This window comes from Charadrius vociferus, unplaced genomic scaffold (assembly GCF_000708025.1).
Source record: "Charadrius vociferus isolate BGI_N301 unplaced genomic scaffold, ASM70802v2 scaffold473, whole genome shotgun sequence".
NCBI lineage: Eukaryota > Metazoa > Chordata > Aves > Charadriiformes > Charadriidae > Charadrius > Charadrius vociferus.
The window spans coordinates 211,934-225,687 of NW_009647444.1; the positions used below are offsets into that span (position 1 = coordinate 211,934).

Here is a 13,754-nt window from a genome sequence, read left to right on the forward strand (position 1 = left end):
CAGCCCGCCAGCTCTTTGCTGGTTTTCTATGCTGATTGCATTTGAATGTGGCCACTTTCATGTGCTCCTCATCTTCCGTCCCACAACTTGTTTGGTGAAGATGAGTTGAAAGCAAAAGTGCCGTTTGATGCCGTGATGAGAGCTATGAACTTCTGCTGATAAAAACCCAATTAACCGGCTTCCTCATTCTTCACCCAAATGGGCCGGCGCTGTCCTCGTCCCAGCAGCTTGCGACATACCTGCGGCGACGCGGAAAGCCTGGGCGAAGCAAAGCCATCCTGGTGTCACAACCGTCTGGTTTTGGGGAACTGGCTTTCCTCCTCCATCCCTGTCCCACTGGGAGCTGGTGGCAGAGGGTGGGTGAGATGCTCTCCCCGCGGGAGATGCTGCGTGGGAGCTGGTGGGCTTGCGTCGGAGACAAATGGGTCTCTAACGGTGTCCCACTCCCAACTTCAAAGCCTGGGCGCTGGACATGTCAAACCCAAATAATGGCCCTTAGACAACACGCGGTTCCTTGTCTTGGAGGCTTGTCTGAAGACCGTGACCACAGTAAATGCGATTTTGTTGAGCCCTGTCCCTTAAGCCTCTGCCTCTTTTCTCTTCTCCTCCTCCCTCCTGACCTTTTCGGCTCAGCGCTGTCCCCGGACAGCCCCTGGCAGCTGATCTCATAGCTCAGCCTTTCACGGCCCTAATAGGGATGAAAAGCCCTATCAGAAAGGGCCAGTGTCCTGCACCCAGCCAGGAGGTAAATACCCCTCGCTTTGATCTGCTCCTGGGCCGGGGAGAGGGGGGGGCTGTGCCTGCAACAAAGACCCCGGCCAGGGGTGCCGGTGCCCGCTTAACTCTCTGGCTGCTGGGCAGCCCAGCCCCTGCCTGCGCCTGGCCGGCAGCTGCCCGCAGCTCTTGCATGGCCAAGGGCTCTCCCCCCCACCGAGGGAGCCGGGCACCAGGCTGTGTCTGCCCAGGGAGTCGGGCTGCCCGCCTCCCGGGATGCTCTTCCCCAGGGGAAAAGATTTCCGAGAGCGTCTCTTTAACACTGACATGACCCATTAGTAGAAAATAAAATGTGTTGAACTTCTCAGTGCTCCTGAAAACCGGGGTGATGTGCAGAAGTGATGTGTAGCCCCAGCAATGGCAGGCAAGGAGGTGACATCCAGCTGGTACCCATACATCACCTGCCTGATCCTGCTCTGCACCCCGTGATGCTGCTGGAGGAGTGTGACTCTGCCTGCCCCCCGCCAAGGTGCCCCCTTTGCAGCTGTGGTGGAGGGCCAACACCAAAGCAGTCCTTTTGGTTTTGTGGTACATGCCGCGACCATGCTTCTGCCCCCGTCCTCTTGCTCCCCATCCAGTCCCTGCTCTCCTCGGCAGGTCTGCAGCAACCGGGCATGGGGACCGCAGGGGATCTCCTGGGGCTGCAGGTGCGTGGGCCCTGGGGGACCCTGCTCTTCAGTGATGGTCACCTCCGAGGGCTTCCTCTGTAATGCTGGAAGAGTTTAAAACTTTCCTCCTTTTGGACTAAACTTCCAGTAAGAGACTCAAAAGGCAGAAGAAGCCTTCAGCTTGATGAAGACTTGAAAAAAACGGCAGCATACAGGAGCGGCCGAGAAGGGAGCGCAGCAGATAAGTGCAGGCAACTACTTCCTTGGTGTATTTTTTTAAATAACCACTTCTTCATCAAGACCTCCCCAGCTTTTCCCCTGTGATCCCCGTTGCACTCTACCGTTCCTGTACCTATGGTGTTTTCTTGGTGCTGGGAAGAGGCTTGTAGGTACCGCCGCAGCACCGACCTGCTCTTGAAAGGCTGCGTGTTGTAGCTTCAGCTGCAAGCCGGGCTGCTGAGTGATCGCCTGGGACGTGTGTGTGCGACCACGGGTGCTGGGGTGTGCGACCACGGGTGCTGGGGTGTGCGACCACGGGTGCTGGGGTGGACACTGGCTGTCAGACCGAGGGCACACTGGGGGCTCCAAGAAGCGATGGCATGCTTGGACCATGAGACATGTAGAGTGCAAGCAGATTTGGCATTAATGAATTGCATCGCGCAGCCCTTTTCCATCTCTAATTTCTGATAATCTGTGTTTTGAACGCCTATTGACCAGGCTGGCTGTGCTGGGGAGGGCTGCCTAGGTTGCATGCGGCACCTTTCAAAGCTTCCTTTTTCAGGGAGAATTGGTTTTTCTCGCCATTTGAAGTTTCTTTGCCCTAGGAATGATAGTTTTGCTGCTGCTGCTGTGTAATGACGGTGCTCTTTGATCCCGCCTGGCAGCGCGGAGCGGGTGTTAACACAGCTAATTGCGAGCCGGCTGCGGCAGGCTGGTGGGGAGCAGCGGGGTCGGGGGGGCGGCTGCTCGTCCCTCTGCACTGGGGGTCCCCCCTGACTTGGGGGACAGTGAGGGGGCTTCACTCAGCGAGGGGTCCACATCTGGATACTCAGGGACTTATTTAGCATTTATTGGAAATCTCCAGATTCTATAACTCGGGGTGTTGCTGGAGGTCGTTAGGTCTATGTGCTGGCATCTTTCTGGAGCAGAGAGCTGAGACCGTGTCTGGGCTCCTGCTGGGACCTGAGAGCGATGCGTGGGGTCTGTGGCCGGTGGCCCCAGGCTGGGGCAGCGTGGGTGCTGCCATGCTTGCTCCCCGGGGAGCCACGGGCGCTGCTGTGCAGAGGCATCAGGGAGCTCCTGCTCCCACTGCCGTGGGGTGAAGCACTGTGATCCTGCTCCCAGCCGGTCCCCGGTCCCCACGTGGGTGCGACACCGGTGGGTGCCCGGCAGCGGTGGCTGCTCGCCCTGTGGAAGCAGGGCTGGCTCCTGTCCCGGCTGCGGGGTTATTTGCAACTCTGGGCCAGGAGTTGCACCAATGTAAACTTCCCCGCTGCCAGCGGGTTCCTGATGCTTATGCAAAGTTTACCTTTAATTGCAGTGGGGTTTCCTCCCGGCTGTCCCACAGCGCACCCTGAGCTCCTGTCCCTCCCTGCTGCCCTGCCACCTCCTCTGCTCCCCACGCTCTCCCAGGCAGAAGATTTGCACATGAATAAGCCTCTCTGGTCCCTGATAATTTTTTTTTCTCAGCCGCCTCCAGCTCAGCACCCGGGCAGCGATGGAGCTGGTGTTGGCATCGGCCTCGCTGGCGGCGAGGTGTCACTGTCCCCCTGTGAGTCCCTCTCCATCCTCTTCCCGACAGATTTCTCAGTCAGAGTCGCAGATGTTTTGCTACCTAACTGAAGAGATTTACACCCTGTTAAAATGCAATAAGTGCTTTCCTCCTCTCCTGCTCCCAGTGGGGCCCACAAATGACTCTGGCAGAGCATCAGGTGGAGAATTACATGGCACTTTTTTCCTGACCTATAACCAGCTGCTTGGGGCTACCACAGAGACTGTGCAAATAACCTTTCTCTTCCACTGATGTGCTCCTTTTTTTTTGGAAGGGGGTGGATAGACCTGAAGACAAAGGCTTTATTTAGTGCCCTGGTGAGCGGTACAGTGTGCGAGGCTGCGTGTGTTCCCTGGTGCGAGACGGGGACGCGGGGAGCTCACGAGGCTTTTCTACGTGGATGTCTCAGCAGCATTGGTGCAAAAGGGCTTGCAAGTGCGTAAGCAGGCAGTGGTCTTGCAACCAAGAAGTGCTTTCCAGCCTTGATGGTGTTACCCGCGATGTAGCTGTGACTCTTAATTATGATGCTAATTGGGATTTGTTATAATTTTTCCATCAGAAAGCTATTTCAATGTGAAATTAGGTTTTCACTTGAGCATTGCTTGTGTTATAGTGTCGTTGTCCATGCAATACTTCAGTGTTTGCCTGTTCTCCCTTTGCTCCAGGAAAGGACCCTAAGCAGTCCCAAACTGGTGCTTAGGTCTGGCAGTGGTGCTGTGGCACAGAGGATGAGTGTGGGTCCGTGATGTCCTCCCTTCTTACCCCCTTAACCCAGTTGGTACTGCTGGACCTGCGCTTTGCGAATGTATCTGCCACTCTTTATAAGTGATGGGGCTGATTCAGCATTCTTATTTATCTTTGTGGGGGGCTGAGGTGGTGAGGAGGTGAACTCCATCCCAGCCAGACCCCGTGCTATCGTTTTCATTCCTATTTCCAGAAGTGTGTTTGAACCTGGCTGAAGAAGCTGGGATGTCTGGGTTCTCCAGGGCGTGTGGTGAGCAGCCTGTCCTCTGCAGTCATCCTGGCAGGCTGTCCCCTGCTTGCCGTGTGCGTGGGGAGGATGCAGGTAAAGCTCTGGGTTCCTCCACTGTGCTTTGGCCCCAGCTGGCGGGAGCGGACCAGAGCAGCACACCAGGCTCTCCCTTTGGTGGCAAAAATTTTGCGACAGCACAACATGATTATTATAGCCAGTTCAGCCCAAATCAGCTCTCTTGGGTTGTTTTTTCATGCCTTGCTTGGAGACTCGCCAGCGCTTGGCCATACCTACTTGCTCCCCTCGGTGGGAGGACTCGGTCCAAGGTTGCAGTGGGAAGGTTAGCATTTCCCTCCCCAGTCAGTGCAGGGAGACACATGTATTTTTATATATAAAATCTATTTATTTAGCCAGGCAATTCCAGTGCTGGGTGTGCGGTGCTGGTGGGTGTTAGCATCCCCCTCCCCTCCAGCCGCGTTGGGGTGCTCCAGGGCTTCCCAGGAGGATGTAACACTTCGGAGGGCCAAAATCCCTGGCAAACGCCACGGCCATAACTGGGGCCTTTGTATCGGCCAGCAACGGGGTTTGCCGTGTGCCCCTCCAGCTCCGCACCCTGCTCGGCGTGGGCATATGCTGGCAGATGGGATGTTGGGTTGGGAGCGTGCTGCTCCACCGTGGCTCCCACTGTGCCGGCTGAGCCCTAAGAGCCACCTCTGCTCCCAGTTCCCAGCTGCTCCGGGGGGCTGATGCCGTCAGCAAAACCGGAGCCACAGGCTGGAGGGAGCTGCGGGGGCAAACTGTGTGCCCACACTTGGCTCTGCACATGATGATGTGGCGGTGGGATGTCTCATGGCTATGCTGGTGAAGCGGCATGGTCACGAACATCGGCACGCCATCGCCCAGCGCGCACTGGTGGGGGTCCCACCGCTGCTTCTCCAGCAGCCTGTAGTGGTCAGCCCTGGGTTTGGTGGGTGTAACCTGCCGGGACCCCTGTTTATCCCCTGCAGAGCCAGAGGGGAGGATGCGAGTTCCACATCCCTTCGGTTGTGTTTTCCTGACCCCAGGAGTTTCTGCGCTGTGGGCAGAGGGAACCTGGAACCGACTGCTGGGACAAGAGAAGGGTTCACCATTTGGTGCTTCGAAACCTCATCTCCAGCACTCCTGGGGCGGGCTCTTTGCTAGAAAACGCCCCTGTTCTTTTGAGCTGTTTGTCTTTGTGGGACTCTGAGTCTGTAAATCTCAAGGAGCAAAGAGGAGGATGCAGATAATGAACAGGGATGGTGTTGCCTGGGAAACTCAGGTTTGGGTTTTAGGGTGCTTTGGAAGGTGGCAGGGCAGAGCGGGAAGGTTGTGGTGGATGTCCCCAGCTCTGAGGATCTCTGTGTGTTTCCCACCCCGTGGGATCAGCCGTTGCTGTACACAGAGCAGCCTGAGCAGAGCTTTTTCTTGCCAGAAGGGGTTTTTTTGGGTAATGGGGAGTAGGTGATGGCGGCAGCTGCCAGGTCAGCAGGCTGAGTATCCCTGCCTGTGGTGATCATCTCCCAGTGCCCACTGGGAACAGTGGGGAGGAGGGACTGGGGGCTGTGTGGTCTGTCTGCAGGCTGACCCACGGTCAGTCTTGCGTGCCCAGCATGAGCGGGGGACGTAGAAATCCCAGTTGGCACCATGGCATCAGTCCTGGCCAGCTGCGTGGACCCAGCAGTGCCCTCCGCCAGCGTGGCACAGCCGGGGAGGGGACAGCCCGTGGGTCCCCAGGGCACCCTCGGGGTTAGGGATGCGGGGGGAGCAGGCTGCTCGGCTCTTCTCTTTCCGTGGCAGACCGGGAGGCTGGAGCAGCTCCTGAGCTGCCGGGAGGGTGTGTGAAACCTTAGCCTTGCACCTCCTGCGGCCGTTCGGGGATGGGACGGGGCTGGGCTGGCTTGCGCACGTCTTTCTGGGGCTTTTAGAGCCCCTTCCCAGTGCAGCTGCCTCTGGGCTGGAAGGCTGGTGCCCGGCGTGCCGCGCCGGCAGCGGGGCTTAGGGGTGATGTGTGCGGGGAGGGGGCGGTGGGTTTGCCTCCCTTCAGCAGGGTCTGGTAAGGAAATAATGATAATAATAATGGGTGAGCGGCGTGCAGTGGGGCTGCCTGCCCCTGCTGCCTCCCAGCTGCGCTGGGGAGGAGGAGGAGAAGGGGCTGCGGCTGAGCGATGCTCTCCGGGCAGCCCTGGGGCGCTGGTGTGCAGTGGAGCAGGCGGATGCGTCTGCTCGGTGGCCTGGAAGTAGCTCTGCAGGTCCTCCAGCCCTGGCCGGGATGGGGGGAGGAAGGAGCCCCGTGACGGGCACCGGTGCAGCTCCTCTGCTGTCGCGACACCCGTACGGGTGCAACACCTCTACCAATGCAACACCCGCGCCTCGGTACTGAGGGTGCATGAAACAACTTGAAGGTCTTGGAGGAGAGGGAAGGTGGCATGAAGTAGATTTTTATTTTAAATAGTCGTCTTGCAGATCCGTGCAAGGGTCTGCTGGCGCAGTGTCCGAGCACACCGGAGATGTGTGAGGCACATCTTCAGAGCCACCCGAAGGGTCTTTACCCACGCCAAGAGGGGCTTTCAGCCTGGTGTGGGTGTCCTGGCTGAGCTGCGGCTGATCTGAGCCTGTTTTATCCCAGCTGCCCCTCCGCAGGGTCGGTCAGCGTGTTCCCACCACCCCGTCTGCTACGATGGGATCAGGGTCAGGCTGCGGGGGCACCCCATAGCCCTGACCGCGAGCAGCAGGGGTGCCGGTGGGATGCTGCCGCCTCCGCCTAAGGCTGTGCAATGGAAACGTGAATCCTGGACAGGTCTGGGAGCGAGGGGGGAATCACGGGGAGGGTGTCCGGGCTGTGTCCGTGCAGCGCCTGGCTGGGTCTGGAGCAGGGCTGTGGTGCACAGATGGAAGAGTAATTAAGAATAATAAAAGGCAAGAGACTTGGATTCGCTACAGTCTCAGCACATTAATTGTGCTTTGGGGTCCAAATCATAACGGAGTCCTGCCAGAGGGAATCCAGAAGAGAAACCAAACGTCTCGCTCTGTCCAAAGCTGACCATTTAAGAGACCCTTGCCTTCATCTGCTGCCAGGTATTACTTCCAGAGTCTTCCATCTGCCAAAACCCAAGTTCACATTTGAAATATTTTTAGGGGAGGAAGAAAAGCTTCGGTGACACTCTCGAGTGCTGGTGGGGGCAGGCAGAGTGTGATGTACCAGGGCCAGCATGTGGTGCCGCTTGCTGCTGGAGGTGGAAACGCGAGGTTATTGGGGCTCTCCTCCCCACAGAGGCGTCTGTCCCGGCTGGCTGGCGTGTGGCACCGGGCTGGGACTTGGCATTTCACTGGTCTCGTGCCTGAGGACCGGGGTGAGTTGTGCCAGCAAGCGGAGGTCCTGCCTGTGCTTCCACGCAGGCTGAGCATCTCTTCTAAATTGACAAGCAATTACATGGTTAATGGTATCAATGTTAAATCCTCATCACTCAGCAGCCTAAGGCTTAATGCTTCATTAAGGCAAAGGCATCTAATAGCTCTCTGGGCTGGGAGCTGCCTTTTCTTTAAGCCTGAGTAGAAGTCATCTGTCCAGAGGCTGCTTTTGCTTCCCCCGATCCTGCAGCCAAACTGTAAGTCCCTCAAAATGGAAGGGGGAGAGGAAGACACTGCTGTACACTCAGTGCTGCTGGGACTGGCCGCATCAAGCCTTGCTGGTGCGACGGAGCTGTGCACTGCCAATGCGGCATGTGAAAAGCACGGCCGATGTTTGAGACCTGCCATTTCCTAGTCCCCCTGGTACCCCCAGCTCCCTGCCTGTCTTCCTGTGTCGTTTTATAGCTCTGCCTCATGCTACCACCCTCGGTCCACCTCTCCCCAGGCTCAGGGCTGCCTCTCAGCTCTCCTGGCAGCCCACTGTTGTGCCCGTGGATTTAACCTTTTTCTTCCCAGCATTACTGTGCATTTGTTGATGATAACTTTCACGCACCAAAGAGGATCGGTGGTGTCTCCGCCGCTCTTCTGCGAGCGCAACAGCAAGTATCACAGATGCTTTGGGCTTCCATCTCGCTGCTCGCCACGTGCCTCCTGGATTGCGCGTCTCTGCTGAAGCGGTGCCAGCCGCGGGCCTGATCCTGTGGCCTTCTGCTGGTAAATCTTCCACTGTGAAAACAAGAAACGATATGAGGATCAGCTCTCGTCTCTGAGCTTTGCAGTGAAACGCAATGGAGGAGCCTGCAGTGCTGCCACTGCAGCCCCCCCACCCATGGGGTTGGTGGGGACCCCCCGGCCGCAGCCCCCTGCCCGCCTGCAGACCTACTGCTCAGCAACACATCAGTCTGTCCTACATGTTTATAGAAAACTCTCCAGAAGCTGTACTCTTTTTAGCCATTTGGATGGGATTTTGACTTTTGGAAGCCCGACCGGCTGTGTGGAGCATCTTGTTTTGCTTTGATTTCGCCCATTTTGGATCTGTACAGAACATGGCAGCGTGTGTCCTTGTTTCGAGAGGCTGTACCGGAGACAATCACCATGGTTTTTGCAAGTGTTTCACCCTTTTAGCTGCCCTTTTTATGTTTCCTCAAGTAGCTACTTCATTTTTTTTCATGCAGTTCCCTTTCAAAGGTACTTTCTCCCCTCATCGTTATTACGATCAGAACAAGAAGAGGCTTCTTGAACAAAGTCCTGCGCACGGCTGGGAGGAAGGATGCTCAGCTGCGTACCCTCGTCTGTCCCTGTGGCTCCAGCTGCCATTCCTCTGTCTTGTTTGGATGTTTAATATTTTAGTCATAGCCGAATGCAACATCTCCATAGTTATTTTGGAGGAAATTATGTCTCCCGTTACTGCTGCATGCTCTACTTTTGCAGGATCTTCTAGTTCCCCACACTCGAGTCATACTTACTCTGTAGATTGTTTTGATATAATTACGTTATTACCTTATTTATAAGACCTTATTGAGGTCTCACAGAGGCTGGCTTTTACAGACTGCTGTTTTCCGCTGCCTCTCTGTGTTGCAGTGTGAATGGGTAAAGTCTATTTGAGATGGAGCAACCCGTGGCATGGTGCTGGGAAGTTGTTCGTGGAACTGCTTCAGGGCCATAAGCTGGGACGTTATCAGCTTATTTCATCCCAAAACCAATGCCTCTGGCCTGGGAGAACTGGGCCACTGTGCCTTCTGCCAGAGTTAGCTCCTGGAGTTGTTTTTATGGGGAGTTTTTGCACAGGTCCCTGACTCTGGTTTGCATTGGGAAAAGCTTATGCATTCTGTAGGGGAGTGTTTCTCCAGTTTCCCAGGCGTTTGTGTCAGGATTTGTGCTGACAGTGCTCCTGACAAAACGCCCGCCAGCGAATCCCAGATGCGTGGATGTACGGCTCTGTCCAGGGAGTTGCTGGCAGGCGCAACCCCGCCGCAGGAGAGGCGATAACTCAGCAAACGGCCCAACCACTTTTTGATTAATAAAACATTTGCTGGTGTTTCACACGAGAGCCTTGATTGCGCAGAGATATTTGGACAGAGCTGACGGACTTTGTGCCTGCATCCCGGCATGATCCAGGTTGGCTTTCCAGCGTAGCCCAGCATCGAGTCCTCATCGAGGCACGTGAGGGTCCTGCTGCAGGAAAAGGAGCACAGAAGAAAGAAAAAGAAAAACCTTGCCCCATAACCCAGCCTCTTCCCATCGCCTCCTCGCCAGCACCCAGTGGGGTCTAATGGATTCATCCCCACTGGCCATCAGGCACTCGCCCTCCCCAAACCCAAGTTTTTGTGGGGTGGAGGCAGGAATTGGGCTGCACAGGCAACCTGAAACCCCAGGGCTGAGTTTTGGCATTGAGGCTCGGGGTAGGTGTTGGCTGCGCTGTGCTGGCCGAATCCTGCTTTGCTTTACTGCCTCGTCTCTGTAAAATTATCCCTGTAGCTTTGGGATTCTCACTGCATCGCCTTTCCTAAGCCCTGCTCATGCTGTGTGCCGTCACCGGACTTCTCCCAGGTGAATAAATCCCCGTGCCTGGACTTGGTGGAACACCGGGATGATTTGTGTTTGCTGTGATGGATGGAGGTGCTGTGCCGGCTTGAGAAGCGGGGAGAGCAGGCTGTGTGCCAGAGCCGCCCTGCACCCACTGCATCACCCGTCTGCTTGGCACAGCATCCCCCGGGTGCTGCCGCTGCCGGTGACGAGGGCCCTTTTGGGGTCAGAAGCCAGTTTTTTGAGTATGTTCAGCAGAATCTGTCATTTAGGTGCTTAATCCTGTCATCCTCTGGTCTGGGTTTTTTGTCTCTCGTGTACCCCCTGCCCCGAGCTGTCCCTGCCGCGGCAGAGGGCTGGCGGGTACGTGGGTGAGTGTCCTTTCCTACGTGGTGGCAGTGGGAGACGTACGGCTTCCTGCGCTCCCGCAGGATTGAAAGGCTTAAAAATCTGTGCCGGCTAAAGCAAAAAGTTAATGTGAATTTAACTGACTTCTGCCCTGCAATTAAAGCCACTCAACCCCATTGGGGCTCTGAGTTTACATTCTTTACTGAGGCACACTGTGTAATTATATATGTATAATTTAAACTGTGCATATGCATGTGTTCCTATTATACACCAAGGAGCAAAGGAAATTATCCAGGAATTAAAGGGGGAGGAGGGTGCGGGCACGGAGAATGGCTCGCTTGTGTAGATGTGGCAGCGAGGGGAAGCTGGAGGGATCACATCCTCACTACTGCAAACATCTTTGGAAGGTGCAGAAAATGAGACCTCGGCGTATTAAACGCTTGCGGTGGGCTCTGGACTGGGACACGAAGGAATGGCTGCAGCGGGGGGTCAGGGGTGAGCCCTGGCATCTGAAGGTGCCAACCTCCAGCCAGGTCCCTCATGGTGCCTGGGGACAGTGGGGACCTGCCCAGCGGGGACCTTTCAGCTCCCAGGAACCCTGCCTCACGCTCCCTCTCTTTGAACCCTGCCTAATGCTCCCTCTCTTTTCATACAGCCACTTCCAATGGGACACTGGATGGCCTGGAGAACCGGGAAGGAGGAGTCTGCCAGACACGCTCCATGAAGATTGTCATGAAAGTGGGGCAGGGTGAGTCCTTCTGCGCCCTGGGGTGTCCTGTTGCCAAAATGCCTTTATCCAACAAAGCGTTGGCCCCTGTCTTGCTGGGGGGGTGGGGTGGTGGTGTCTGAATTTGGAGGAAACTGAGGCCTCTGTGTAGCGGTGGCCACTGCGCTGTGGGGACAGCCCCAGCTGATGGTGGCAGAAGGACACCGAGGGTATCACTGACGGTGGTGCTGTGGCACTAGGAGAAGAGTGTGCTCTTCTCCCGAGGGGGAGCTCCCCAACACCTCCTGTCCCGAGCTGCTGGGTGCCTCCCAGCCCCGGTGATGCCCCCGATGCAGAGCTCCTGGTGGTTGCTTTTCATTATTGTGTTTTCACTTTGGGGCCAATATTTATAATAAACAGAAGCAGCAGTGCTGCAGCCTTGGCAGGCTCCCTTCCCATTCCTCCCGCTGCCCGTGCGAGAAACTCACCCCAACCCACGCACGGGAACTCAGAAAACATAAAAGCAGGGGGGGTTAGGGTGGCAAAGCTGCTTCCTACAAGCCCTGTAGCAGCTCAGCCTTGCTCACGTCGTTCCTGCTTCTCCCTTGTGCCCTCTGGGGTGTGTCCAGCTGGGATTTTGGGGACAGTTGTTCTTTAGGTGGGGGAATGAGCTATTGCCTTTTAAGTTGAATCGAGGTTTTCATCTGTCCCTTTCCTTTCCTCCCCAGATCCGAATGCGGTAATCCCGGAGCAGCTGACGACGAGTCGGCCGAGCAAGGAGTCTGACAACACCGTGAAAATTGTCACACAGAGCCCGCGCAGCAAGATCCCCGCGGTGGAGGAGCCCGGCAAGCCGGGTGGGTTTTGCCGGGGACAACCCAGGAGAGAGATGGGGGCTATGCCTGCTGGTGGGGCCTGAGGCTGGCCAGCAGCCGCTGCCAGCGGAGCAGCTCCTAGCTGGGCTTGTCGCATGGATCCCAGGGATACCGGGTGCTCTGGAGCAGAGAGTGGATGGGTTTCCTGTAAGCTTGTGCCCATCTCGCCCATCCCTGCTGCTCGCAGCATCTCCTCACCCCAGCCCTGTGCTTTCTGGCCGGGAACCACTCGGGGCCCAACGCAGGCAGCCAGACTGCGGTACGGAGCAGCTCGGGTTTGTTTTCCCAGCTCCGGTATGTCCTGGCAGGAGCTTTGCAGGGAAGTGCTGTTTCAGCACTCTCCTCCTCCTCCTCCTCGCTGCCCATCTGTTCCTTGCAGAACATCTGAGAGGGCTTGGAGGAGGTGAGGTCCTCGGGTTTTTGAGCTGAGCCAGTGTGAAAGCCCTTTGAAGGTGGTTTCCTGAGTTCCTGACCCTGCTGAGAGAAAAGTGAAATCAGATGAAGTGGGGAAGAGTTGCTCTTTTCTTCTCGCCTGGTGCGGCCAAGCCAAGCGCTCTCCCTTCGGGGGGCTGGGGCTGCCCCGGCCCAGGGGTCAGGAGGAGGCGGGGGGTCAGTAATCGGATATCGCAGGGCCCCAGGTATCAGAGCCCACTTTCACCGAGCCCGCCTTCACCACAGCATCCAGGTCTGTTGTGGAGAGCAAAGTCTCCTGGGGTCCAGACTGGTTGTCACCTGGACACAGGCAGTGCTCTGCTCCGTCGGCTGGGAGATGGAAAAGGGGAGCAGAGATGTGGGGTGGGGGAGAGGGCACACGGTCTGTCCTTTCTCTGTGGATGCCCAGGGCTCCTGCTGGCCCTGCCCAGAGCCTGCTGTGATCGACGGCTCGCCCACCCACAGGGTGTGATCCGTGCACGGATGGAGCATGGAACCAGCTGCGTGGAGCCTCTCGCCGAGGTGGGGCGCAGACTGCCTTCCGGGCTCTGACACCCCTCTCCCCTTGCCTTGCAGGCTCCGTCAACCAGGATGGCCAGGAGACCCAAGGTCCCAGCGACGGCTTCTTGAGCTCCAAGGTGGCTGTCTTTGCAGCGATCGGTGCTGGCTGCGTCATCTTCATCCTCATCATCATCTTCCTTGTCGTCCTCCTGATCAAGATCCGCAAGCGGCACCGGAAGCACACGCAGCAGCGAGCCGCAGCCTTGTCCCTCAGCACCTTGGCCAGCCCGAAATGCAGCGGGAACGCGGGCTCCGAGCCCAGCGACATCATCATCCCTTTACGGACTACAGAGAACAACTACTGCCCGCACTACGAGAAGGTGAGCGGGGACTACGGGCACCCCGTCTACATTGTCCAGGAGATGCCCCCCCAGCCCCCAGCCAACATTTACTACAAGGTGTGAGGAGCAGCCTGGGCAAGCCGCCGATGCAGGAGCACGGGAGCGCCGAGCGCGGGGGGCAGCCGCCCCCCGGGTCTCCCCGCGGGCGGTCTGGCGCCGGAAGGGAGGAAGCGAAACGAACCCCACGGCACGGCGCAGGGAGCGCCAGGGTCCGGCACCGGAGAGCGAATGGCTCGCTCACGCGCTGGTTCTCCCCTTTGTATTTAGTTTTGTAGTTCTCAGCTTTTGTAATCCCGAGACTCGAGGGTGAGCCTTCAGCATCCTCCTCTTCTTCTCCAGACTGCGGCTGGCCGGGGGGGCAGGCGCCGTGCCTTTCTGTGCTCGTTCAGACACCGCCGGCAAACCCGGAG

General features: G+C 57.2%; 1 protein-coding gene across 1 annotated transcript in view; it reads left to right on the forward strand.

The window, feature by feature from the left end:
* The window catches only part of EFNB1 (ephrin-B1), a 20,570-nt gene extending 7,163 nt beyond the window's left edge, over nt 1–13,407 (forward strand). Inside the window, exons 2-4 of the mRNA XM_009880669.1 lie at nt 11,085–11,177; nt 11,864–11,992; nt 13,019–13,407. Of these exons, the coding sequence (XP_009878971.1) occupies nt 11,085–11,177; nt 11,864–11,992; nt 13,019–13,407 (611 nt within the window). The remainder of the gene's footprint in view (nt 1–11,084; nt 11,178–11,863; nt 11,993–13,018) is intronic.
* The last annotated feature ends 347 nt before the right edge of the window (nt 13,408–13,754 follow it).